General features: G+C 50.8%; 1 protein-coding gene and 1 non-coding gene across 3 annotated transcripts in view; both read left to right on the forward strand.

The window, feature by feature from the left end:
- The window catches only part of OLFML2A (olfactomedin like 2A), a 28723-nt gene extending 9387 nt beyond the window's left edge, over positions 1-19336 (forward strand). For both annotated transcript variants that reach the window (XM_040225104.1, XM_040225106.1), the window contains exons 3-8: positions 4688-4795; positions 7771-7980; positions 10044-10290; positions 12436-12660; positions 13724-13909; positions 14791-19336. In XM_040225104.1, coding sequence (XP_040081038.1) covers positions 4688-4795; positions 7771-7980; positions 10044-10290; positions 12436-12660; positions 13724-13909; positions 14791-15395 — 1581 coding nt within the window. In that variant the 3' untranslated portion in view covers positions 15396-19336. The remainder of the gene's footprint in view (positions 1-4687; positions 4796-7770; positions 7981-10043; positions 10291-12435; positions 12661-13723; positions 13910-14790) is intronic.
- Positions 19337-26654: 7318 nt separating this feature from the next.
- Positions 26655-26759, forward strand: LOC120852336. Its single transcript, XR_005718518.1, has one exon. It is a non-coding gene; the product is annotated as a U6 spliceosomal RNA (small nuclear RNA).
- Positions 26760-27425: the final 666 nt, after the last annotated feature.

A 27425-nucleotide genomic window follows, 5' to 3' on the forward strand; every position in this document is an offset into this window, starting at 1 on the left:
CCCCCCCCCCCCCCCCCCCCCCCTGCTGTTTGTTGCGGTGCGTGGGCTCCTCACTGTGGTGGTCTCTCTTCTTGCAGAGCACAGGTTCTAGGTGCTCCGGCTTCAGTAGCTGCAACTTGCAGGCTAGAGAGCACAGGCTCAGTAGTTGCGGCACATGGACTTAGTTGCTCTGCGGCAGGTGGAATCTTCCTGGACCAGGGATTGAACCAGTGTCCCCTGCATTGACAAGCAATTCTTATCCAATATACCATCAGGGAAGTCCCCAAGTGACTTCTGGACAACTTGGCAGTGCCTGGACCACACTGTCCCCCAAATCCACTAGCACCCGGCGGACTCCGGGGACAGAAGCCAGAGGCCAGTCTTCAGGCACAGGGACAAATCCAACGTTTGCTCATATCCACTTCTCAGTAACCCAACTGTAAGCATACTGAACATGAGGATAGACAAAACCTTTTTCTAAAGGCTAGCTGGTTTAATCCTTGCTACAACCCTTTGGAGAGGGAACTTATGTTCCCAGCTTTACTTGGGGGGCGAATCTGAGGCCCAGAGAGGAACTGTGACTTGCCTAAGATCACAGAGCAAGAAATTGGCAGCACTAAGATTTGAACCCAAGAATTCTCTGCTGTGTCCCCTTGCACAGTGGAGAGGTCACTGGGCACTTCTCTTAGCCCGGAGCTATCCCTTAGGCCTTTTAGTGCACAGCAGCCATGGGATTTTTTATTCAGCCTTAGAGGACTAGAGTGGGGCAGTGGTGGGATTAACCCAACAGGTGGGATTGTAGGAAGAGCCCAGAGAAGATACTCTGCCTCCTTGACACCTTAGGAGCAAAAGTGAGGGCCTGAGAGGCACCCAGACAGCCCCAAGAGGAGCCATGGACAGAAGCAGTGCAGGACAGGGCTGAGGCCACTCCTGTTTGGTGTGGCTCCGCCTTCCTCCGTGGGTGCCCCCACTACCCCAGGAGGAGAGGTCAGGAGAAGCCCCTGTGGAGGACGACAGAGCATACCCACCTATACCCGCCCCTTGTCTCTACCCCAACCCTTCCGCTCAAGCTAAGAACTGCAGCTGTTACTTGACCTTAGTAGCATGGCTCCAAGGAAGAATGGGACTCTAGATCCCCTTTCTTGGGGAGGTTGGCTGCACAAAGGAGCAGTGTTTCTCACCTCTTCACTCCCTTTCCTTCTGGACATGAACTAGATGTGGCCCCACCCTTGAGAAATCCCAGTCCTGTGGGGACATAGCTCCTGATCCCAATAATGGCTAGGTAGTCAGTACCAGACTAAGTGCCATCCCAGGGACCGTGGTAGTCCTGAGGAGGAGGTAACATTAGAACTGGGCATTGCGGTATGTGTAGGAGTCCCTCAGGCAGAGCAGCAGTGAAGACGGGCTAGGTGAGAGTAAGTAGAGTGGGTATGACCCAGGGTGCCTCCTCGCCTTTGTCTGTCTCAGCCTTACTAGCCACCGGTCAGTTCCATATCATGCTTCTCAAACTATATGTGGGGAAAGACCAGTTCTTTAAAAATCTGTCAAGTGTCAATATTTTTTAAAATACTACAAAATTAGTTGTTAGAAAAATGAAATGGAATATAAACAAAAACATTAAATACAAGTCCAATGTTGTATTAGTAGAGTCCACAGATATAAAATTTCTCTGTCGAACGGCTCTGAAATTTTATGAAAGTCTACTCTCGCTTTGCATAATTATTTAATCACAGACTGGTAATGAGCAGCTTGGACTGGGAATGGTGCTGGTCTGCAGACCACACTTTGAGTAGCTCGGCTCAAACACGCCATGTGTCTTCACACCTTCAGCTCTTTGCACGAGCTGTTCCCTTGGCCTGGAATGTCTGTCTCCAGCCATCATTGCTCAATTTGTGCTTCTCCTTCAGAGTTCAGTTCAAACTTCCTCCTGGCAGACTTTACCAACTCACACCCACTCCCAGACAAGGTCAGTGCCCCGCCGTTAATGACCTGGGCACCTGTGTGTGTTTCCATCTGTGTTTCCTGATTCAGACACCTCTGTGTCACTCTGTACTCCTTGGCAGCCTATGAAGGATCATAGAAGCTCGTGTCTGTATTGTCATCACTGTCCTTAATGCCTGGGCCAGACTGAACATTTGCTGAGGCCAAAGAAGATGGCAGGGGCAGATCGAAGCGACCTTGAGTGCCAGGCTTAGGAGATTAGAAGCCCCACCTGGGCAGTGGGGAGCCACAGTGAGCCATCTGGCAGGGGAGAGACCCACGGTCAAAGCTGTGCTTCGGGAAGCCAGTTTTGGTGGCCTTGAAGGCAACAGAAATGAAGCTGGGAGGTCCCATTTAGCCTCCTGGAATGGTACTCATCACTGATATTCATGAAGCCCTTGCTATGCACCCATCTGAGCTGAGCCCTGTCCAGACAGTACTGCTGTGCACCATACCCCTGCTGCCTGCCTCCCAGAGAGAAGCTGAGACCCAGGAGCGTCTAGTTCTGAAACTGCACAGTTCTGAAACTGAACTCCACAGAGCCCTGGGGGTACCATGCAACCCTTCCAAGGCTGAACAAGGTTGTGGGGAAGCAGAGGAGGCTCAGGGCCCTTTCCCTACTTCCACCAGAGTCCCCCTTTTTCTGTTTTCGAGATCAGAGTCTGCTCGGAGAAGAACTGTCTGGCTTAAAACAGCTTGAACACTCCTGGGAGAGTGGGAGTAAAACTGTTGGAAACAGCTGGCCAAGGCCAAACAGGAGCGCCGGCCTGCTCAGGCCCTGAGAATGCATACAGGGGGTGGACTGGAGGAACTGCCCACTAGAGGCGAGGGAAAGCTGATTTCCCAACTTGTCCTTTGTGCCAAGGTTTCCCTGACAGTCTCACTGGCATCCTGGCCATCTGGAGGGAAGGATCAGGTCCTGATGAGGTGTGACAGAGAGGGGATGGAGTTGGGCAGCTGAGGTGAGAGCCGTGAACTGGGCGAGGGAGACGCGGCATCTGCTACTGACTGGTTGTGCAAGCCCCTCCCCATCTCTTGGCCTCAGTTTCCCCATCTGAACCCAGACAGGCACAGTAAAGCATGATGGGAAAGAGGTTTGGGTTTATACCAATCTGGGCTCTGCTTCTGGCTCCACCATTTAGCCGGAGGCCTTGGCTTCACCTCTCTAAGCCGCAGCTTCCCGATCTGCACCACCGAGATAAAAGACCTCCAAACCTTATCATAGGTCGGGTGCCCAGAAGCAGACTCTTACGTGCGGATGACTTATTATGAAAGGGCTCCCAGGAGGTACTGATACTGAAGCAGATGAAGCAGCAGGAGGGCTGGAGAGGGAGGGGGAAGGAAAGGAGCCCAGTAGGGGCATGGTTTCAGGCCATGTGCCAGCCCCAGCTGCAGGGGACGCTGGAGTATGAGTGGCAGCTCACTTGTCCTGCTGGGCTAGGATGCTGACTTCTAGATGTCCACACCAGTCAGCCCTTGCCTGCAGACTACCCCAGGGGGACACACACTCCCAAACACTTTGAGGGGCAAAGTGGCTCTTTGAAGAGAGTCACAGATACAGGCTGTTAAAAGGTAGGCACGTGGAAGCCAGGGTTGGGCACGAGAAACAGAAGCAGGGATCCAGGGGGTGTGGATGAGCTCCTTCGGTGTCCACTGCTCCACTGTCCTCAGGGTTGTTATGGATTAAGTGAAGTGGTTCATTCAGGCCCCGACACAGTGCCTGCCATATGTGGAATATGCTTAGTTGTGTCCAACTCTTTGTGACCCCATAAACTGCAGCACACCAGGCTTCTCTGTCCATCATCTCCTGGAACTTGCTCAAACTCATGTCCATCGAGTCAGTGATGTCATCCAACCATCTAATCGTCTGTCGTTCCCTTCTCCTCCTGCCTTCAATCTTTCCCAGCATCAGGGTCTTTTCCATGAGTCGGCTATTCGCATCAGGTGGCCAAAGTATTGGAGCTTCAGCCTCAGCATCAGTCCTTCCAATGAATATTCAGGGTTGATTTCCTTTAGGATGGACTGGTTGGATCTCCTTGCAGTCCAAGGGACTCTCAAGAGTCTTCTCCAGCACCACAATTCAAAAGCATCAATTCTTTGGCACTCAGATTTCTTTATGGTCCAACTCTCACATCCATACATGACTACTGGAAAAACCATAGCTTTGACTATACAGACCTTTGCAGCAAAGTGATAAAATATCTCTGCTTTTTAATATGTTGTCTAGATTGGTCATAGCTTTTCTTTCAAGGAGCAAGCATCTTTTAATTTTATGGCTGCAGTCACCATCCACAGTGATTTTGGAACCCAAGAAAATAAAGTCTGTTACTGTTTCCATTTTTTCCCCATCTATTTGCCATGACATGATGGGACCAGATGCCATGATCTTAGTTTTCTGAATGTTAAGTTTTAAGCCAGTTTTTTCACTCTCCTCTTTCACCTTCATCAAGAGGCTCTATAGTTCCTCTTCGCTTTCTGTCATCAGCTACATATCTGAGGTTATTGATATTTCTCCCTGCAATCTTGATTCCAGCTTGTGCTTCATCCAGCCCAGCGTTTCTCATGATGTCCTCTGCATACAAGTTAAATAAGCAGGGTGACAATATACAGCCTTGACGTACTTTTCCCAATTTTGAGCCAGTTCATTGTTCCATGTCCAGTTCTACCTGTTACTTCTCGTCCTGCCGCATGCTATGCCTTTTCCCTAACTCTCACCCTTCCCCGGCAGCTGCAGTCCATGGTGGATCTCCTGGAGGGCACCTTGTACAGCATGGACCTCATGAAAGTGCATGCCTACGTCCACAAGGTGGCTTCCCAGATGAACACATTGGAAGAGGTAAGGGCAGGGCTCAAGCCAGTGGCCAGGCTGCTGCCTGGGCAGTTCTGTCTGGACCTTGGTGGCTGTTAGAAGATGGATTCCAGGAGGGAGCTGGGACAAGGAGATGCAGGCCACAGGGTTCCGCCTTTGAGGAGGAAATCCGACTGGGCCTCGAGGGCCCACAGGAGGGCTGGGTGGATAAACTGAGGTGCCTGCTGGTTGTGTGAAAGGGGTGTGGAGGGGGCTGGAACCTGTGGCCACCCTCAGTTCACCAAGACCAGGGCACAAGTCTGGGGTGAGTGTTGTGAAGGGCTGGCCAAGCCTCCTGGGGCCAGGCCCAAGGCAGTATGGCTGTTCAAGGACCCACCTACCGTGGAGACCGAGGTGCTAACTGTCTTCTCCTGCTCAGCGCAAATGTGCCGGAGGGCTGGGTGGGTGGCTGACACCGTCCCCTGAGGACAGGGACAGAGCTGAGCGAGCGTGGAGGTACAGGCTTGAGGTCTGCGTCTCTGCTGGCACAGCCTGGCCTCCGCCTGTTTCCGGCATCCGGTCCGTGCTGGGCTGCTGAGAGCATGGGGCTATGCAGCTGCCAGCAGGGGTGTGAGGGGCTTCCTTTCCCGGCTTCCTTTCCAGCAGGAGGGGGCACCTGGGCATCCTGTGCCCCACAAGGGGAGATTAACCCCTTGTGTGCATGCGTGCTAAGTCACTTCAGTCATGTCCAAAGCTTTGCAACCCTATGGACTATAGCCTGCCAGGCTCCTCTGTCCATGGGACTCTCCAGGCAAGAATACTGGTGTGGGTTGCCATTTCCTTCTCCAGGGGATCTTCCCCACCCAGGCATGAACCCGGGTTCTTTACCACTAGCGCCACCTGGAAAGCCCCATAAACCCCTACGAACCCCAAAGTCCAGGGTCACTTAACTATTCGAAGATTATTTGATTAGTATCTCTTTTGTGCCAGCACGGGAGAAAGATAATAACAGTTGTTGAATTTCTCCTGTGCCCAGGGTTTCCTGTGCATAGTGCGTGCCAGGTCTTCCTGTTGTTGGTTCTACAGTTCTGCTTTGACCTTCCTTTCCTCTTGTAATCTTAGGAAATGTTAACTCACTTCGCGTAACTGCGAGCCAGGCAATCTGGAGGAGCCAGACAATGATTTCCGCAGCCACGAAGAAATGATTTTTAAATTATCTTCTGTTTTGCATTATCTTTGCTTTGCTTCTGTTCACTAAGTGATAGCTGTGGAAAACAAAAGAAGTTTTTTTGCTAACACTGGGAGGAGACAGAGAGAACAGCCTCAGGAGCTGGCTCCCTCTGCCTAAGGGAAAAACATCACAGGAGTCAGGCAGCCCTTTGGAGTCCCAGCTTCCCTCTGCTTTCTTCCCTTATGCCAGTGGTTCTGAGCCCTGCGTGATTTTGCTCCCCAGGGGACAGCTGGTGTATCTGGAGCCATTTCTGGTTGTCATAATTTGGGGGAAGTGGGTGGCGGATGCTGTTGGTTCTAGTAGGCAGTGGTTGGAATGCTGCTAAACGTCCTACAATGCAGGACAGTCCCACAACACACAAATGTCGGTAGTGCTGAGGTTGAGAAAGCTGCCTCACATGGTTTGCCTTCTGTCTTCCCTGTGATCCAGGTGGGAGTGGGGCTGTGTGTGTATGTTAGTCGCTCAGTCATGTCCAACTCTTTGTGTAGCCCACCAGGCTCCTCTGTCCATGGAATTCTCAAGGCAAGAATACAGGAGTAGGTTTGCCATTCCCTTCTCCAGGGGAATCTTCCCAAGCCAGGGATGGAACCTGGGTCTCCTGCATTGCAGGCAGATTTTTTGCCATCTGAGAAACCAGGGAAGCCTGTGGAGCTAGGGGCTGCTAAAGCCAGGCAATGTCCGCAGCAGGAGGGAGACAACGAGGCAAGGCAGGAGAAGCAGAGTAGGGATAAAGATGGGGGTTAGTGCTGTGGGTGGAGCTGACAAGACCCAGGAGAAAAGTTGGAGACTTGGAGACAAGAAAGAGATCAGAGGCCGTAGCAAAACCCCAATGAGTTTATGTTTATTTTATGAAAAGGGGATATTTATGTATTACTAGGTAATTTTAAAGTAACAAAAGATGGGTAGCAACTTAAAACTTAAAAGGTGGATCCATAAGGGACTAGCTAAGTACATTGGTCCATCCAGACAGTGGCCAACCGTGTGGTCAGTAGAAGGTGTGGAAGGTGAAGTCGCTCAGTTGTGTCCGACTCTTTGCGACCCCATGGACTGTAGTCTACCAGGATCCTCTGTCCATGGGATTTTCCAGGCAAGAATACTGGAGTGGGTTGCCATTTCCTTCTCCAGGAGATCTTCCCAACCCAGGGATTGAACCTGGGTCTCCCGCATTGTAGGCAGACACTTTACCATCTGACCCACCAGGAAGTAGAGGGTGTAAGGAGCACTATATACAGAGATGTGCAAGAGTTCCCAAAACAGACTCAAGGGAGAAAGCAAAGTGGAAACGAAGGAAGAAAGAGAAGAAAGGAGGGAGGGAGGAAGAAGAGGAATTCCCTCGCAGTCCAGTGGTTAGGAAGCTGAGCTTTCACTGCCAAGGGCTTCGATCCTCACCAGGGTTCCGTGTCTGATGGGGTTCAGTGTCTGAAGTCAGATCCCGCAAGCCATGCAGCATGGCCAAGAAAAACAAAAGGAGAAAGAAAGAACGCCATCACAATTAACCCAGAAACAGGTGGATGGGAACCAGAGATTTTCTATCCATTTGTATCCTTTAATTTAGTACTATGAACATATTTTCTATTTGTTCATTCATGCAGTTTTTAAATTAAAATTAATAACCACAGGGTCTCAGGCAACATGCTTTATTTCACCACTGCTCTTGGGTGCCGCCCCACCCATTCCCCTGGGCCCTGGTTTGGGAGACTGGGTTGGCAAACCCTGATGGCGGAAGCTGGGGTGTGCCCCAGGGTGGGAGACAGCCCAGAGACTGGGAAGACCTCGAGTCCCACCCCCACAGAGCATCAAGGCCAACCTGAGCCGGGAGAACGAGGTGGTGAGGGAGAGCATGCGCCACTTCAGCGAGCAGCTGAGGCACTACGAGAACCACTCAGCCATCATGATGAGCATCAAGAAGGAGCTCTCCAGCCTGGGCCTCCAGCTGCTGCAGAAGGACGCGGCCACGGCGCCTGCCGCCGCCCCGGCCCCTGGCGCCGGCAGCAAGGCTCAGGTGAGACCAGGCTCTGGTGATGGGACCAGAGGTGGGTGGGCTGGGAGCGCAGCCTGCGGGGACCATGGCCCCAAAGGCCAGCTGGGTCATGGGGTGGGGTTGTGGGTTGGGGCTGAGGGTTGGCCCAGTGGGAGAGTCCCTGGCAGGGTGGGGGCGGGCGAGGGGGTGCCTGCTGCGCAGTAAGCTGGGAGCAGACAATGGGGCTCCTGAGCCAGGCGTTTGGCAGTATTCTCGCTCCTGGTTCCAGTCTAGCGGGGACAAGGTTGCAGAGATGCCCCTCCCTGCCTGGTCCCGGGGGAACCAGGTCACCTGCAGCACCACCACTTGTAACCTCATCTGCTGTGGCTGGGCCCCTGGCTGCATCAGTTCTGCTGCGGGGGGTGGGGGAGGGGGGCGGGCAGGGGGTATATGTGGGCAATGCCGCAATGCCTCCGGGACCCGAGCCAACTAATGCCACTTCTTCATGCAACCAGTTGATAGGGTGGAGAACTCCTGCAGCAAACACCCAGCCTTCCATCTTCAAACTCAGCTCCCAAAGCGAGCAAAGGCACTGCTTTTGTCATCAGGCAGAGCCATCCATGACATAGAACACACCTTTGGGCAAATTTGAAAAACGCCCTCCTCTAGCCAGACAGATTACAGAAAAGACTCTCCCACTGGTCAGATAAATTAGAAGGGGGAGGGACCTCCTGCTGGTCCAGTGGATAAGACTCTGAGCTCCCAGTGCAGTGGTCTCAGGTTCCATCCCTGGCTGGGGAACTAAGATCCCATATACTGCAACTAAGCTCGAGGACAGCAACTGCTAAGTCCTTGCACAGCAATGAAGACCCAGGGCAACCAAAACAAGTTAAAAAACAAAAAAAAAAGGGTCCTCTTTGTATGGATAAATTATCCAAAGGCTCCTTCCTGTGACCAACACACACCAGGATGTGTGCCTTGGCAGATGGAGCACAGACTAGACTTTACTTCCATTCACTCCTTTGACCAGTCGCCACGTGCAGGACACAGCCCCCACCGCTCCCACAGTGGGCTTGTTTTCCAGTGAGTGGGGTAAGAAGGCAGCTGACTTCTTCACAGACATAGTCTCGGTGAAGCCCCCAACGACCTACAAGGACGGGTGCTCGTTGCCGGTCTGGCAGACGCGGACACATGGAGCAGGGTCACTCGGAGAAGGTGGCCTTGATGGAACCCGGGCCTGTGTGACGGCCAAGCCCACGCTCTTCCCCTCCACCGCTCAGCCTCCCGTGCCGACATTTTGATGATGGGACCATCTGTGTCTGCAGCAAGGACCACATAGATGCTGATAAAGCAGGGAGGAAGCCTGGTGCCTCGGCCCAGAGCTGGCTTCCTGCTCATTCCGTGCCAGCTCCAGAGCTGGAATGAGTCCTGTTGGGGCAGTGGCACAAAAAGTCTAGATACTGTCCTTGCTGTATCTCCTGGAGATCCTGCCTAACAATGGGTAATATCATAGGCGCAGTGTTCGCGTGCCAAGCCAGCATCAGAGGCGTTTAAAAGGAAGCCAAAATAACAAAATTCTTAAAATGTTAGAAACAGCATGCCCTAAGGTCAATGCCCTGGTGACCAACCATCCCAGTCTGCCCAGGACTGAAGGGTTTCCCAGGATATGGGACTTTCAGCGCTAACTGGGAAAATTCCAGGCACACTGAGATGAATTGGTCAGGAGGGCCTGAGAACCTCTCCCTGCTCACACACAAAGACCAATGAGTGAGAGAGACGGATGGGAAGCTGACCTCCCCGGGGAGCTGACCATTGCAGTCTACCCCCCAGGCAGAGTGAACAATAATTGGTAAGTGGAACAGGATCTAACCTATTAGGCTGGGCTTCAAGCCTACCAGGGAGCTAGAGAGCTGAGTAGGGAAACCGAGGCACACCCTGGTCATGGATGTCACCACGATGGGAGGAGAGCTGTGAATTCAGGAGCTCCTGGGACACAGGGCCTGGAGCCACCTGACCACTACCAGCCCCCAAATGCTGAGCCTCCCTGGCCCCCTGAAACATCCCTTCTACCACCCTCCAAGTCTGAGACTCCCCTTCTTCCCCAGGACACAGCTGGAAGGAAAGGCAAAGAAAACAACAAATATGGCAGCGTGCAGAAGAGCTTTGTCGACAAGGACGTCTTGAAACCTCCTAAGGAGAAGCTGCTGAAGGTGGAGAGGCTGAAGAAGGAGGGCAAAGGCAGATTCCCCCAGCCCACAGCCAAGCCCCGGGCCCTGGCCCAGCAGCAGGCTGTGATCCGAGGCATCACCTACTACAAGGCAGGCAGGAAGGACATGACCGAGGCCATGGCTGGTGAGTTGGAGGAAGATGGGAACCTTGGGGAGGAGGAAACCTACAGGGACCCAGGATCTCTTCTGTAAACTACCCCAGACCTCACCTCTATGGTTTACCTGTTGGTGCCCTTTGCTCATCCACACAATGGGATAATCCCCCTCCTGGGGTTGTTGGGTGGGGATGAAATGATAAAATCAACGCAAAGCACCCCTGCAGTATCTCTAGCTATCCCCACTCTCACTGGACTTTTCCTCCTTCCTTGAAAGATTTGCTGAAAGTTCACTGTGTGTGTGCTGTATCTTCCAGACAGTCTGCCTAACACGAAGCTCATAGTCTAGTGGGGAAAGCACACTCATAACTAAGCGGCTGCCCCTGGTGGGGCGGGAGAGCGCAGGGGCCAGGCCATGTTCTGGGAAGTGCCCCGGGGCCTCTGCAGCACCTCCCATGCCCAGATTGGCATTGGAGAGAATGGCCTCTCCAGCACGTTCCACTCTTTTTCTCCCAAAGAAGAGCCCCCAGACTCTGGTCTCTTTCTTACAGCTCCCTACCAGATCATGGTGAAGTGCAACGAAATAATTAATCAAAAAACAAGAGACAAAAGTTCCAAGAGTTCCCAGATTTCTGGGCCATCCCCACTGGTGTGGTTCTGATCCTCCCTCTGAGCTCCTCCCCAGATGCCTGCTCTCCTCTGATGTCCCTGAGAGGTGTCCCTACCCTGCTTCCCCTTCCTGGGTCCTGCTGATCACCTCCTCCACTGAGGCTTTCTGCTTAGCCCATGCCCAAGAGGGCCAGGAGTGGAACTGTGAGGGACCAGTCTCCCAAGAGCCCCTCAATTTTTGGTCTCTCAGATCTCAGGGGCCTCTTCTCCCAGCTCCTGGTGCCAGCTGTCAGCTCTGAGTCCTGCCAGTTCAGCCTGGCCACCGTGTAGAGCCTCTGACCCCTGGCCGGGGCCCTGCCCATGAACAGCTGCAGGCATCTGACTCTGCCAGTGAGGCCTGTGGGAACAAGCCCTGCCCTGGCTGGGTGCCAAGGTTGGGCCCCACTGAGGCCCGCTGACCAGAGAGTGTACCTTCATTCCCTAGAGACTCCAGGGGCTGCTCCCCAGTGGGGCCTGGCTACACCCTGTGCAAAGGGGAAACCCAGCAGGAAGAGACAGGTGGAAGTCACATGAGCCTCAGTACATCTCTGGAGGCCCGGCCACCACAGTAATGACAGCGCAGGTCCTTTGTCTCTGGTATCACAGCTTTGAATCCTTGCACACGTGCTGTCGCAGTTGATCCGGGAGAGGAAACGAGTTCAGAGAGGTGAAGTGACCACCTCCAGGTTTTACAGCAAGTTAGTGGGACTGGAGCCCAGAAGCTAAAGAATTTTCGTCCCCTGCTCTGTGCCACGGAGTCTTACTGCTTTCCCTGCCCATTCCAACCATTTCCCTGACCCCAGCCATTCCAACCCAGGGGAGCGCGGGTCATGACCAGAGAGGGCCCCAACCAGTTCTATGGAGCTGAAGAAGTTCCAGTCAGCACAGCCCATGCCAGCAGGGATGGAAGAAGGAGGGAGGGCAAGCAAGCTGAGAGGTGGGAGTTAGGAGATGAACAAGGGGACAGAGACCTGGGGTCCAGAGGGGATGGGAAGCTGGCCACGCCTGGCCTGCCCTACCTGCAATGTCAAATCCCGGATGAGAGAGACTAGAGGGTGGGTCCAGACAAAGACAACATCTGTAATATGGGAGCAGGGCTTTCTGCCTCCGGAGATTAGATCCAGGAAATGAAAACACTGGTACAAAGTGTTTATTTAGGAGGGAAAGGGGTCTCAGGTCTGACACCTCATACTTGCCAGGATCTGTGCAAACGTCTCATATACATTTTTCTCTAATCGATACAGCAGCTTGATGTGGTAGACCTCACGACTCTCATTTCACAAAAGGGGAAGCTGAGGCCCACTGAGGCAGGGGACTTGACTGAGACCACTCACCTGAGGGGCTTACAGCCAGTCTGCTGACCAGGAAGCCCTCCCTACTTCCCACTTTGCAAGGCTTTTCACTCCTCAGGGGCCACCCCCTTCTCTCCCCCGTGGCCCAAGCGCTGGCAGCCCGATGGGCCTGGGGAGGATCCCGGGGAATGGTGGGTGCTGCTCGGATGTGAACATGGGGTCTTCTCTCCATAGACAACGCCCTCAAGGGCACTTCCTGGCTGGAGCAGCTGCCGCCCAGGGTGGAGGGCCGGCCACCCGAGCCCAACTCAGCAGAGCATGAGGAGGCTGCGCCCCAGGCCCCTGAGGGAGCGGATCTGGCCCCTGGCACCGCTGCCTTGGATCCCACCCCCACCCCTACCCCCACCACCAGTCCCCTGCCCACTGAGCCACCCCCACGCCCAGAAGTCCCCAGTCAAGGTGAGTAAGCCTCACAGGGGTCAGCAAACTACTGCCCGTAGGCCAAATACAACCTGCAGCCTGCTTTTGTACAGCCCTTGAGCTAAGAATAGTTTTTACATATTTTAAGGGTTGTTTAAAAAAAAATATGGAACAGAAATATGTGGTCTGGAAAGTCTAAAATGTTGGCTATCTGATCTTTGTAGGAAAAGCCTGACCACATTTACAGGGAAACAGATAGTGTTCTCAACAAATTCTTCTTAAAACATCACCTAGAATCCCATCGTCAAATCCAGCAACTATTTTTACTTCCGGATTTCTTCCGTCCAGTCTCTGGCCCTGCTTTTTATGTCCATGTTTGTAGTTTCGGCTTATGTCTTAGGTAGAAATCTTCCTAATTAAGTCATGGAGCCCATCCTTCTAGAGGGCATCTTGGCTGCCTGTGATAACAAGCCTTAAAACCATTCCCTACTTTGGTCCATGTGCATTCCACTTCTAGGAATCTTTTCCTAAGGGATCCGTCAGATATGTGGACAGCAGCTACAGCTTAACTGGTTTGCTTGTGGTCTATTTCTAATGTCAGAAAACTGAAAATAATCTCTAAGTCAACACTGAGGGGACTGGTTAAATTAATTCAGTGGCACAGCTGTCTGGCGGTCTGGTGGAACCTTGAAATCACATCATTAAAAGGCCATTTAATGATGTGAGAGATTGCTCAGTGGAGGGAAAAAACAGGATACATAAAACTGTATATTCAGAAGAATGATGGTGCTTTTTAAGTATTTCTGCATGACTGTACATGCAGAGAAAATAAGAAAAGGAAGGAAATACAACATGTTTAAAAATTTCTTTGAATAACAGAAGTTTGAATGATTTTTATTTTCTACCTTTTCCTTTTCTGAATATTCTGTTTTCTACAATGAGGAGACATTGCTTTGATTATGAAGAAAGAAAAAATAATAATAATAAGGCTACAAACAAAACCTCAGAGGGGATTTAAGAAAGATTCAGATAATGTTCCCAGGACTGTGGCTTTGGCTCGGGGCCTGTGCGTACCAAATGCTGCACCCCTCGCTCCCCACAGGCAGAGAGGCGAGCTGTGAGGGCACCCTCCGGGCCGTGGACCCCCCTGTGAGACACCACAGCTATGGGCGCCATGAGGGAGCCTGGATGAAGGACCCCGCTGCCAGGGATGACAGGATCTATGTCACCAATTACTACTATGGAAACAGCCTGGTGGAATTCCGCAACTTGGAAAACTTCAAGCAAGGTGAGGGACCCCCGAGATGGGGAGGGGCAGGTCTGGGGAGCCTAGGGAGGGTTCCCCTGGAGACATGGCCCTTGTTTGCCTTGTGATATTCTGTGCTCCAGGCTTCCCCAGCCTGGCCAGCTCTGAATGGTCAGCCACCCCAAGAAGGGGAGTCTGGGGGCACCCCCTAAGTGGAAACTGAGTACTGTTACCCTTGACAGTAAATGACACTAATGAGGGCAAGACCACGTCCTCTTGTTTGCAGCACTTGCTGAGTGCTTATTATGTGCTAATCACCTATGTGTATCAACTCATGGTTATCTCCATAACTCCTCGAGGTCGGGGGTTATCACCCTGTCTTACAGGTTAGCAGAGCCCCAGGCCTTACAGGAGCTTCAGGTCTGGACAGGGAAGGACAGAAATTTTGTTATCACATCTGGAACATGATGGGGGGACAGGGTCAGTTAGACATGACCTGCCCTCCAGAAACGCACGATCTGATGTGTGTGGCGAAAGCTTCAAGACACAACTTGGATATAGTGCTAGAGGGAGGCCTTGGGGCTGTGGGAGCCCAGCCGGGAGACCAGGGAAGACTTCCTGGAGGGTGTGATGCTGAGGCAGTCCCCAGGCAGACAGGATGGGAAATGGCAGTCTAGGCAGCAAGAAGGGCATGGGCAAATGCCCTGGTATCAGCCTGGCCTATGCTGGTCCACAACTGGTCACCTTGAATCCTCTGAGCCCCCATTTACTCCCTGGCACATGGGGTAATGTCTTGACGGGGGAGATAACTGACCCAGCCCCAGGCCCACAGCTCACTGCGTTTCCATTGCTTGCTGGTCCCTGGGATGAGCTGAGGGTTTTTCCCAGAGGCTCTGGTGTGACCATCCGCCCCCTGCACGCAGGCCGCTGGAGTAATATGTACAAGCTGCCCTACAACTGGATCGGCACGGGCCACGTGGTGTACCAGGGCGCCTTCTACTACAACCGCGCCTTCACCAAGAACATCATCAAGTATGACCTGCGGCAGCGCTTCGTGGCCTCCTGGGCGCTGCTGCCGGATGTGGTGTATGAGGACACCACGCCCTGGAAGTGGCGCGGCCACTCAGACATCGACTTCGCCGTGGACGAGAGTGGCCTGTGGGTCATCTACCCCGCCGTGGATGACCGCGACGAGGCCCAGTCCGAGGTGATCGTGCTGAGCCGCCTGGACCCCGGCGACCTGTCAGTGCAGCGCGAGACCACGTGGAAGACGCGGCTGCGGCGGAACTCCTACGGGAACTGCTTCCTGGTGTGCGGCATCCTGTACGCCGTGGACACGTACAACCAGCGGGAGGGCCACGTGGCCTACGCCTTCGACACGCACACGGGCACTGATGCCCGCCTGCAGCTGCCCTTCCTCAATGAGCACGCCTACACCACCCAGATCGACTACAACCCCAAGGAGCGGGTGCTGTACGCCTGGGACAACGGCCACCAGCTCACCTACACCCTCCACTTCGTGATCTGAGTGGGGACCTGGGGTCACAGGAGAGGAGTGGCCATGGGCATGGGGGCTCCCCACAGCGACTCCTGCAAGGGACTCCCTCAGCAAATATTTACTGGGGGCCAGGCCCAGGGCTAGGTGCTAGGCAGAGGGCTTAGGAAGGATCAACCTTCCTTAGCACCCAGTGGAGTAATAATCGCTTCCACCTGCAGAATATTGTCAAGAGCTTCACATGCACTAACCTGCTTAATCTTGACACCCTTGGAGGTAGAGGCAGTTAAGCCCATTTAACAGATGAGAAGACTGAGGCCTCAGTCTGGATCAGGCTAGCCCACTTTACAAGTAAGACCTGACCATGCTCTCCCCTACCTCCAACCCTCTCCCTTCTCTCCTGGTTTTTCTTGTCCTCTCAAGTCTGTCTCCCTTCCCAGGGGCTACTCGAAACCTTTGGGACCAACACACTAGTGCTGGGTGGAGGCCAGCTCTGCTTGCCATCCCAGGGCCCTGTTCTGACTGAGCTGCTGGTGGCCCTGGGGCTTTGGGCCCTTTGGCTAGTGTCCTTGCTCCTTGCCTTTGGCCAGCCCCCCATCCCCACCCGCTGTCTGACCGCATTCCAAACCTCCACAGTCACCCAGCCACTGAACAGAAACCACACCCCAAGAAAAAAATACCAGCCCCCCTTCCAAGACCCCCTCCTTCTGTACTCATTTTTATTTTCTCTTATTCTTCATCAGTGCCGTCATTTGTTTCTGAGGCAGCAGCTGAGAAGGCTGCAGGCAGCTGCCTGCCACCGCAACTCTACCAGAGTGGGGAACTGGGCCAGGCCCTGGGGCTCCCTCTCCACCCAGGAGTGCTGGCTCCAGCCACGTACCCAGGCTGTGGGACCTCTCCCCACTACCTCCCAGAGCCTTTGGGCCGGGGTCCACCTTGTCCTTTCTCTTTGGACTTTTTAACCCACAACCTATGTACACTCAGGGATACTCCAGGTCTGCCGTGAGCAAGACCCTAAGCCTGAGGCTGGGCAGTACCAGGATGAAACAGGTTTCCTTTTCCTTGGCAGTCCTAACCTGGTCTTTAGGTGAGCTGGCCTGGGAGACGGCGGGGAGGCTGAGATCTGGGCAGCCAGCACAGAGGAGGTTTTGGACCTTCTGGTGGCAGGGAAGAGCCAGGGGGTGGAAGCTAGGAGGGAAGGAGAAAGGGGTCTGTGGGTCAGGCTTTTCCTGGCTTCAGAGATATTGAGGCCAGGGTGCCCAGAGTCCAACTTGGGGCTGAAAATGCACAGGTGGGCTCCCCTGAGCCTCAGTCCCAGGCAACCCAGGGGATCAGACCTTCAGGTCTGTCCCTATCTGCTTTGAACAACATTTTTAGAGCTGGAAGAAGTTCTCAGCCTGACTCCTTGCTTCAACAAAGGAGAAAGGGCATAGGGCCACTCCGGGAACGGGACACAGCCAACCTCCTTCCAGAAGGGCTTTGTCCAAATCCTTTATCCTACAGGCTTGGAGGCAGCTAGGCTGTAGACCCCCTGGCACCCAAGCCATACTAACACGTCTAAAGGGTCTTTACAGCTGATCTTGATGCAACCCCGGACCCTGCTGCTCTCATTCAGTCCCCATGCCCGCTCCCAGGTGTCTGTGTGTATGAACACCCAGCTGCCACGTCGGGAAATTCAGCTGCAAACCCTGGAGTGTAAGGAAATGCATTTTGTGCAGAATACACTTCTTTCAGACATTGTCAGGTGACGTTATTTTGTTTAAGCTGTAACTCACCCCCAAAATAAAGGGGAATGATGACGCCCGGCCGAGCCAGGCCTGACTCATAGTAGCGGACTCATCCAGGCGCCCCCACCCAGTGGAACTCCAAGGGCTGAGCATACAGACTCTTTGGGGGCTGCAAGTCCTGGGTGTGGGTCTTAGAAGACTCAGTGCTTTGTGATATCACAGCCCAACCATGTGAGAAGTGTTCAGGCTCCTCTCTTCCCATTAGTCTTAGAAAAGGGAAAGTTAAAATGGACTGATTTTGAAAAAAGACAAGCAAAACGGTTTTCTCGGGGACAGGATGCTGGTTGCAGCCTCTAAACACTCACTGATCCCCTTCTGCTTTCAGGTCCTTGTAGGTGGGTTACATTGTAGGTACAGTTATTTTCCTCATTTTACAGATAGTCAGACTGGTGCCCAGAGAAGTTAAGTGGAGGCAGTTAAGTGGAAAGCCAGGTTTCCAAATCAGGTAATATAACATGAACATCAACAGTGGGCTAAGAAAGGCATGTGCATCTTCACAACAGTGGAAGGTATATACTCTGTGTGTGCCCATTTTACAGATGCGAAAACTGAGGTGAAGGGACTTACCCAAGCAAGTAGTTTACTCTGTAGCAGAGTCAGGTTTTCACGGCTGGTGAGTACATGTTTTTTGTCAATTGTATATCTCTCTTGCAGCAGCTCCAGAATAGTGCTCGTTTCTTTTAGACCAGTGTAGCCAAGCCATGAATTGTATCTTCATAGGAGAAGACGATGGCACCCCACTCCACTCCAGTACTCTTGCCTGGAAAATCCCATGGATGGAGGAGCCTGGTGGGCTGCAGTCCATGGGGTCGCTGAGAGTTGGACACAACTCAGAGACTTCACTTTCACTTTTCACTTTCATGCATGGAGAAGGAAATGGCAACCCACTCCAGTGTTCTTGCCTGGAGAATCCCAGGGACGGCGGAGCCTGGTGGGCTGCCGTCTATGGGGTCGCACAGAGTCAGACACGACTGAAGCGACTTAGCAGCAGTAGCAGCAGGAGACCCAAGAAGGAGGTTGGGGCCCGCTCATAAAGAGCCTTGAATGCCAAACCAAAGAGCAACTCCCTCCAATTACGTTTGGAACGAAGTCGAGCATAAAGGAGAGGAAAGAAAACTCTAAGACGATTGGATTTTGTCCTATCAGTGATGGGAGGCAGGGAAGAGCTTTAGTTGTGGGATTTACTACATTTGACAGCAGGTACTTAAAGGAGAGAGCCAGCTTGCCCTGCCGACCTCAGCTGTGAAGGCAAAGGAAGCCGTCTGGTATTTCTGAACAACACGAGACAGGAAGGGGCTTTGACTGCTACCTTTGATTGCTCATGAGCGAGTTCTAGGCCTTACTATTTAATTTGCTCTGTCTGGGGAGAAAAGAAGGAGGCCTCTGCCTTGGGAGGCAGACCTAAAAGTAAGGCTCAGGGGGTGGGATGGGGCTTCTTGGGAATGACTTGAGGGCTTCTGAAAGCCGGTTGTTCTAAAGCATCTTTTCCTCCTTGACAACATTGGAAACCACTCTGGTGACAGGAGGACACAGCCCAGGATGGTTGTCAGGGAGCCCTGGGTAAGGAAAGGTTGGGAAGTCCTAGGTTCGAATCCAGCTTGCTTCTCACAGGCTTCACATTTGGGCAGGGTAGGGACTGTTAGAGGGGACAGATGTCAACTCCTTTTTATGGCTGAAGACTTGCAGTTTAGTGAGGACACAGGGCAACTGAGGGCCCAAGCAGTACCCTCCTAGAGCTAGAAGGCACCTTTACTTACAGTATCACTAATCCACCCAGGAACCCCACGGTTGGCATTACTTTCCCCATTACAGGGGATGAACCTCAAGTTCAAAAAGGTTAAACAACCTGCTCAGGGTCACGAATCTAACAAGAAGTATAGTCAAGAGTTGAACCAGGTCTGTTTTTACACCAAAGCCCAAAACTAACTGTTGTTAAGAATTTTGTAACCAGTCAGTTTTTTTCTTTGCTTTGGCTACTGGGAAGCTTAAAGTCAAACTTGAGATTATTTTTAACAGTCATTGTACTGAGTCTTCTACTGGATTCTGGCCTCATTCTAGCTTTCTGCTTTTGCCTTTACCCTGATCTCTTTATTATATTGTATTTTATCTATTTTTGTAAATTGCCACAGTATCTTTTTTTGCACCAAGGTGGACTGTACCAAAATAAATACATGATCAAAAGTTTGATTTATAAGTCTTGATTAAATGTTATCATCTACATCCTTACCATAACACAGACATTTAATAACTTTAAAACAATACTTAGTTTGTTATGAGAATTAGCCTTGTTACTGGAAACTGATCTGGAAAATGAACTAGGGCAGAAGAACCCAAGTCAGACTGAAAACCAGGCCCCTCCCAGGGTAGAGGAGAAGCAAGCCATTCCCAAAGGTACAGACATCACCTTGCAGCCCCACCTTTAGCTGCAGAGAGAGAGAATCCCAGATCAGGGGACATGGGGCTGAAGGGAAGGTAAGAACAGAAAGAAATGTTTTCCTGGGAAAAAGACAGTATTGTGGAATCGGGGAGGGGGCCCTTGAGCATCACTGAGTGATGTTTCTCAAACTTTAGTCATTCATGTGACTTTTGTCACATTTCTCTTTACCATCTTCAGTATGCTTTATTATTTCTTTTTTCAATCATTTCATTCTTTTTACTAATTTTATTTCAAAGGGAAGCTTTATAAGCTGTTAGCAAAAATGAAAACAAAAAAAATCTTAAAAATTTTTTTTAGAGATGAACTTTCTTACAATAGTAAAAGATAGCCAGTGACCACAAACACAGGGTGATCAGAATGCGATGCTGAGAACACGCAGTCTTGCTGGACACCATGCCTGTGAAGCAGGCCCAAGGTCTTTGTGTAAAAAGGAAGGTTAGCAAATGTTCAGGGGATGTAAAGGGCAAATGAACAGAATGTGGACATGTCCTTGATGTAATCAGAGGGATGAGATTGAAAAAGAAAAGCTTCTCCCATGTGATTTAATGGGCCTTTACATGGTGCCTTAGGTACCTCCAAGGAGCAGTCAAACCACCGATGGGTGACTTGGATTTAGACTGGCTTCCCAAACACACATATACATGCACTTGTTCAGCCCAGTCCCCACAGGACAGACAAGTCAGAAGAACAGTGCCACTCCTGCCGCGGCAGAGGCTGATGGGGACACGTCCCTGTCACCACTCAGACCCCACTGGGGCTGATCCTAATCTCAAGCAAGCCAAACATGGCTAGGTTTTAGGTAATCTGGACCATGACCTCCCACTCTGGCCCCTCACCAGCACCAGTCCCATCTGTTCTCCGCCCCATCCTCCCCCAACTTTGCATCAGCTTTGCATTACTCTGCCCAGGACAGTGGTCCCTGCACCTGTGCATGGCTGCCTCCCTCTGTCATTCAAGCCTCAGCTTCCCCAGGGGCACTGTCCCTCAATGCTGAGTCTAAAGTTGTCCCCATCACAAACTTCCTTGTATCTTCACTAGCAGGCATTTATTAGTTTTCCTTCTTCAGGCCTGTCTCCTATCCCTGGAGTCTGAGTTCTATGAAAGCAGAACTTCCTCTCTTCTTGTTGATCAGCACCCAGGAGACCCCAACAAATGTCTGCAAATAACTGAGTGATCTGTCTCAGAACCTAGAGTCAGGTTCCAGGAAGGAATCTCTAGAGTGTAATCTCAGATCATTAAGGTTGGAGAGCAGATGGGATATTTCCAGTAATTCTCTCCATCCTGAAGTTCTATGAAAATGAGAAAACCCATCTTCAGGGAAAAAATGCCTGCCTAAACCCTCCACCCTGGTCTGCAGCCAGACACTTGGCCAGTAAAGAAAGCTGTGCTGTTTCTGTTGTCTGTGGCAACAACACTCTCACATGCCAGACGCGCCGCTCTGAACCCCAGTTCAGTGTTCAGGGCAGCTCAGTGGCCCACAGAAGCCAGAGACTATAGAGCTTGGGGGGCTTGGGGGCCAGACTGACTTATCTCTGACCCTTACCAGCTTGCCTGATAGCATCACACACCAGAAAACGAGTGACAAGTCTTGTGCAGTTTTATAAACCCTGAGCATGATGCCCAGTACACCGTGGGCATTCAGGAGGCAGTAACTCCTGTTAGCATTGTGACCAGTTAATTCCCTGTTCAGAGGATCTGCCAGCTCTTCCAGCAGAGAGCTGTGGGGTATCCAATGTGATTGATGCTTGTGTGCCAGCCTTGGGGGCACCAAGCTGAGCAGGTCTCACTCCTCCCCTTGGGAACCTGCTGAGAGGTACGGAAGCCTTTCGTAGACACATCCACATGGTGTTCTTGGTGCTTTGAGAACCAAGAGTCTTTAGGGGCTCCCTGTGCCTTACCAAGGAGTGGGGGCTGATCCTGGAGCCAGGGAGGTGCCAACACCTCCCAGCCTACCTCCCGGTCAGAGAGTGAAGAGCTTCCTCTGGTGCCTTTTTGATGCTCTCCTCAAAAGGGATGACCTTCTCCTGCCCTCTAGATTTTTCACTAGGGCTTCAAGCCCTAGAATTTCCCCTTCACTGAGTGGGGAAGGAAGAAATAACAATAGCTGTCTATAGGAACTACACCGTCTGGGTGTGTGCTCCATGCCAGGCTCAGTTGCCGAGTCTACAGCATCATCTCATTGAATTCTCCCAGTGACCCCACAGAATAGGTACTTTTGCTGTCCACGCTTCACAGATGAGGAGACTGGGGCACCAACTGCTGTGTAAATTGTTCAAGGTCACACAGCCATGAGGACCGAGCTGCAGCACCACCCTCTCAAAACACCATACCGGGGGTTCTCGCACCCAGCTCCCAGGACTTCTCTGGTGGTCCAGTGGCTAAGACTCTGTGCTACCAATGCAGGGGCCTGGGTTCGATCCTTGGCCAGGGAATGAGATTCTACATGCCACAGCTAAAAGATCTTCGAAGATCCTGCATGACCCAAATAAGAGCTGGCACAGCCAAATAAATATAAATATATACATACATAAAAAGCTTTGAGAAAAAAAATCCAGCCCCATCAGAATCACTGCTGGTGCCCAGGTGCCACCCAGACAATGGTCCCTTGGGGCGAGGACTGAGACCTGCCCAGAAGATCGTGCCATGGGGGTTGGGGGCCCCCTTGCCCTTCACTCTCCCATTGCTCAGAAGGGGCACCCCAGGAGTGATGGGGTGGATCTATCAGATGCCAGGCTGCACCTATGAAAGCACCCTCCTCCTGGCTGCCCCAGAAGAACAGCAGAGGGAGCAGGCCTTAGCCTGGCGTGTGGGCCATTTCTCCCCAACGGGGCGACTATGAGTGGGGGTGGGGTTCCTAGGGCACAGAGCACAAAGACACCCTCGGCCCCAGGCAGTGCCCAGACGCTACCCTACCCACCGAGTCTGGTCTGAACTCTGCCCACATCTGGGGCCAGTCCCTCGAGCCCCTACATTCCAACAGGGACTCTGTGAGGCAGAACAGACAGGGCTTTCAGGATGCGTGCCTGCCAGGGGGTATGAATTATTACCGAGAATTATCTGCCATGAGCTCAGGGTGCCATTTCACGTGCCAAAGGTTGGCTGCCCTGCCCTGGCCCTGGCTGCTTGGCTCTGGGGCCCTCATTCCAACTGTGCAAGGACAGAAACTTTATTCTCTCCCATGGCAAGAGGCCTCCGCCCCTCACCATCTGTGCAGCACCCCCTCAGCGATCCCCCTGCCCCCACCCAGGGGCCAGGGCCCCCCTTCTCCATGGCTCAACACAGAGCAGATTAGATAGGGTGATTCCAAAGACAAGTTTCCCAGGTTTCTTTAAGCCAGGGATTTTATTGACAGGGAAAGTCACTGTTACCAAAATGTCCCATCCCAACTTGGCCTGGCTTTTTTGCACGAGGCCTTGATGGACTTGAACAGCTGCTGCAGCTGCAACAAGCTTCTAGTGGAAGGACCCAGGGCTGCAGGGGCCAGACAGCCCTTGATTTGAATCTCAATTTGCCACCTACCACCTACCACCTGCAGAACATGGGCACTCTACCTGAAATCTCTGTTCTCAATTTCCTCATCTTTAAAATGGGAGTGACAACCTCGGTCTTCACAACCAGGAATGTTTCGAGGTTGAAATGAGCTAATGGACATGCAAAAGCACTAAGTGGTAATACAGAGGGTATATGGCAGGGCGAAGCACGGTGCACCATGAAGGACCTCAAAGACTGACTTGGGGTGTCACTCTAGGTCTGATCTCATGAGTTGTCAACAAATGCAAGCATATCCTCAAAACTGATTGTCTTCCTTGCCTTCTCTAACAGAAGAGTGGGGAGGGCACATTTCTTTCATCCAGTGAGCCCACTTGGATTGACTGGCAGTAGTCATCGATGGGAGCTGCCCACCTGGCCCAGGGCGAGGGAGGACAGTGAAGGGTTAGCAGGGTTTGCCATGAGAATAAGAAGTCTGGCTGGTGAGATATATGCTGTGTTTGCTGTCTCTGTTATGGAACAAGGTCTAAATAAAACTCCTCACTATTTTTGCCTGGATTTGTGTAACAGCTTCTACATTGATCTATGCGCTTGTTGTCTCTTCCCACCCTCTGATCTTCAACTTCAGTTGCTAGAGTGAATTTTCTAAAATGAAAAGCTGACCATTTCACCCTATTACCTGTCACTGTCCCATGGCTCCTCCCATTGCTCTAAGGATCCCAGGGGTGACTTTCAAGGCCTCCGTTCACTTTCCCAGCCCCACCCATAGCCACTCACTTCCAAATATCCCAACCAGAAGCCCCATCAACCTACAGGCCTTCAACGGTTGAGATGTGAGTATCCAAGGCAGCTTGGAAAGTCAAACCCCAAACCCTGTGCCCAGACTCACAAGATCAGGTTGAGATCAGAGGGGCAGCCAGAGATTTCACTGCATTTGCCAACAGTGAGTTTAACAAACCGGAGGGAGCTGGTAAACTTCCAATGAACCCTGAAGTGCAGTTTAGCAAAGCGGTCACCTGCTCACCCCTAACCACACTGATGGGATTAGTTCTGCGTCACTCCTGCAGAGGGGAATTTACACGGCCCTCTTTTCCTGATCGCCCATTCCAAGACAAATTTTGGCAGCCAGACACAGGGTGGAGGCTTCCAGGCACTGCTGTATCCAGAGATTTCTAGTCCAGGATCCAGGCATGTATGAGGACCCTTATCCCACAGGAGGCCATTGAGGTTCCTCCTCATTCCTTCTCAGTCCTTGCTATTCCCCTAAAGGCAATCAGATATTTTAGTCTTTCAGTTTCACAAGATCCCACCCTATACTCCCGCTCTGGTCAGGTGCAGAGATGAGCCTTGGTGATTCAGCGATGGTGCAACGCGAAAGTATTCAATGGACATTGTCAACGAGTTGGACAGGAAGGGTTGATGGTCAGGAAGCATAACCCACACCACATGGCTGAGGAATGAGGAACTCAAAAGCAAATCTACATTTGTTTCTAAAAGATTGGGATGTTCACTGAAATACTAGGGAAGAGTCTAGACTTGCTCAACAGGCAAGTATATGAATGAGTTCCTTGAGGGAAAATAGCTTCTTTAAAGAAAAGAATCCAAACAGGTTCGTTTTTTCTTTTTTCTCTTGAACTTTTTAACTTTGAAATAATAACAAAGTTATGGAAAAGCTACAAGAATAACTCCTAAATACTTTTCCCCTGGATTCACCATTTATTCATATTTTGTGACATTTGCTTTCTCATTCTCTCTATAGAGAGCTTTTTGTTTTGGACATTTGAGGGTGAGATATGATGCCCCTTTTCCCCTAAATATGAACATTCACATAACCACAGCACAATTAGAAAAATCAGGAATTTTAGCATTATATAATATTATACCTAATCTAGAACTTCCTTGGTGGCTCAGACAGTAAAACCTCTGCCTACAATGTGGGAGGCCAGGGTTCAATTCCTGGGTCAGGAAGATCCCCTGGAGAAGGAAATGGCAACCCACTCCAGTACTCTAGAAAATCCCATGGATGGAGGATGGGACCCTGGTAGGCTATAGTCCATGGGGCCGCAAAGAGCTGGACATGACTGAGCAACTTCACCTTCACTTCTTTCACTTTTTCATACCTAATCTACAGATCTTATACAAATTTGGAGATGCTTAGAGCAATTTTTCTCCAGATCAAGATCCAATCCAGAATAACACATCACATGTAAATCTCCCTTAATTCTGGAACGGGTCTCCAGCCTTTTTTGTTTTCCATGACATTACTATTTTTGAAGAGTACAGGTCATTTATTTTGAAAAACATTCCTGGACTTTGATTTGTCAAATATTTCCTCATGATTAGTTCCAGGCTATGCATTTGGGGCAGAGATACCACAGCACTGATACTGTATCTTTCTCAGCACATCGTATTGAGAAGCATGCGTGCTCAGCCACTCTCTGCAACCCTGTGGACTGCAGTCAGCCAGGCTCCTCTGTCCATGGGATTCTGCAGGGAAGAACACTGGAGTGGGTTGCCATGCCCTCCTCTATGGGACCTTCCGCACCCAGGGTTCAAACCTGCATCTCCTTCATCTCCTCTATTGGCAAGTGGATTCCTGCCACCTTGGAAGCCACCTCGGAAGCCCCATATTAGGAAGCACTTCAAGTCTATTTGCCCTATTACTGGTGAGGCTTACCTTAATCACTTGATTAAGGTGGTGTCTACCAATTTTACCTACTGTACAATTACGATGTTCTCTTTATAATTAATAAGTAATTTGTGAGGGAGTACTTTGAGACTATAAAAATATTTTATTTCTCATCAAACTTTCACCCTCTTAGCAGCTTTATCTATTTTAATTTCTCAGATGATTGCAAAATTGTGACAATTGCTATTGTTATGACTCAGGATTCTACTGTGAAGAAGAGTCTACAGTTATAGAAACATACAGGGGGTGGTGAGCGCATAAATTCTTATCTTATTCAGTGGGTTATAATTCATCATTATTGTTATTTACTTGATAACCAAATTGTTGCGGATGCGGCCAGTGAGAACTCATTCAAGGTGGCGCTGTGTCATTTTGAGGTGTCTCTCATCTTCATTGAGCAATTCCCTATTTTCTGGCACAAGACGATGCTCTAGACTCTTCCTATATTTTCTCTGGTCTCATGTAGGAACTAGCCATTTCTTCTAGGAGCTCTGGCTCCCCTGTGGAGGATGATATTATGGTACTTAGAAGGTAGGGGCTGGGCCCAGGTGGGCTCGCTGTTCCCAGGGTATCGCTGCTTCTCGATCTTCTCAGTGGATACAACCAGGAAATGCATACATATATAAATATAAATCCAAGAGTTCATACTGATGCCTCAGTTCCAATCATTTCCTATTTGTACGTCTCTTCTACAACAGTAAGAAACCTGGCTCTCAACATGCTTAATACATTTCACCTTTTACTCAACCTGCCAGTACACAGGGACTAGTTTCAGAATTAGTCACTGTGAAAAACAAGACCATTAGGTAAAGTTCAGTATTTGTTTGCAGTTCTTTTTATCTTTAAACTGAGAGCGTATATCAAAGTCGTGTGTTCAAAAGCTACTTGGGGTGCTTGCTTCAGCAGCACAGATACTAAAATTAGAACAATATGGAAATTAGCGTGTCTCCTGCATAAGGATGACCCCAAAATTGCTACTTGAATTAGTCCTTTTCCACTTCAGTGTGGTTTGTTATTCATTTGAAACATAATTCAATAAATTATAAATACAGAGATATTTCACTTGAGATTTTTTCTCTCTATGGCTTGTTTCAGTTCTCTTATGAATAACATAACTAAATTTTCTTTTTTCCACTTTTTTTCAGCTTGTCTTATTGCTTTTGTTTTAATAAAGGAAATTAACTCTTTTACAGTAGTGAAAGCTAATTTATCCGGTCTTTTCCCTGACATTCTTTGTTATTTCTTTGATATGGATAGGAGAGAGTTAGGAGCCCCTCCTCGTAACTGCCAGAACCCAGCACCTGGTCTGGAGCATAAGAATGCTCAGCAGACATTTGTGGAATGTTGGCTGGAGGCTTAACAAGTGACTTCCCCTTGTACCTGGATAGATAGACCCAGGGTCTTGACCTTATGATGATTATAACGATGATTATCACAGTAGTTACCATTAAGTTGAATAATTATGAAAAGTCTTAGCAAAGGGCATGGATGAGGTAATCACTGATTAAACTGCACCTGCTATTAAGCACTAAGAACCTGGCATGGTGCTCCATTATCTTATTTAATCCTTCCAATAATCCCATTTTACAGATGGGGAAACTTGGGTTTTAGAGTTTGTTCTTATAACTAGGAAGCAGTGAGTTGGGACCTGAATCCAGACC

This window comes from Oryx dammah, unplaced genomic scaffold (genome assembly GCF_014754425.2).
Source record: "Oryx dammah isolate SB20612 unplaced genomic scaffold, SCBI_Odam_1.1 HiC_scaffold_25, whole genome shotgun sequence".
NCBI classification, from domain to species: Eukaryota; Metazoa; Chordata; class Mammalia; order Artiodactyla; family Bovidae; genus Oryx; species Oryx dammah.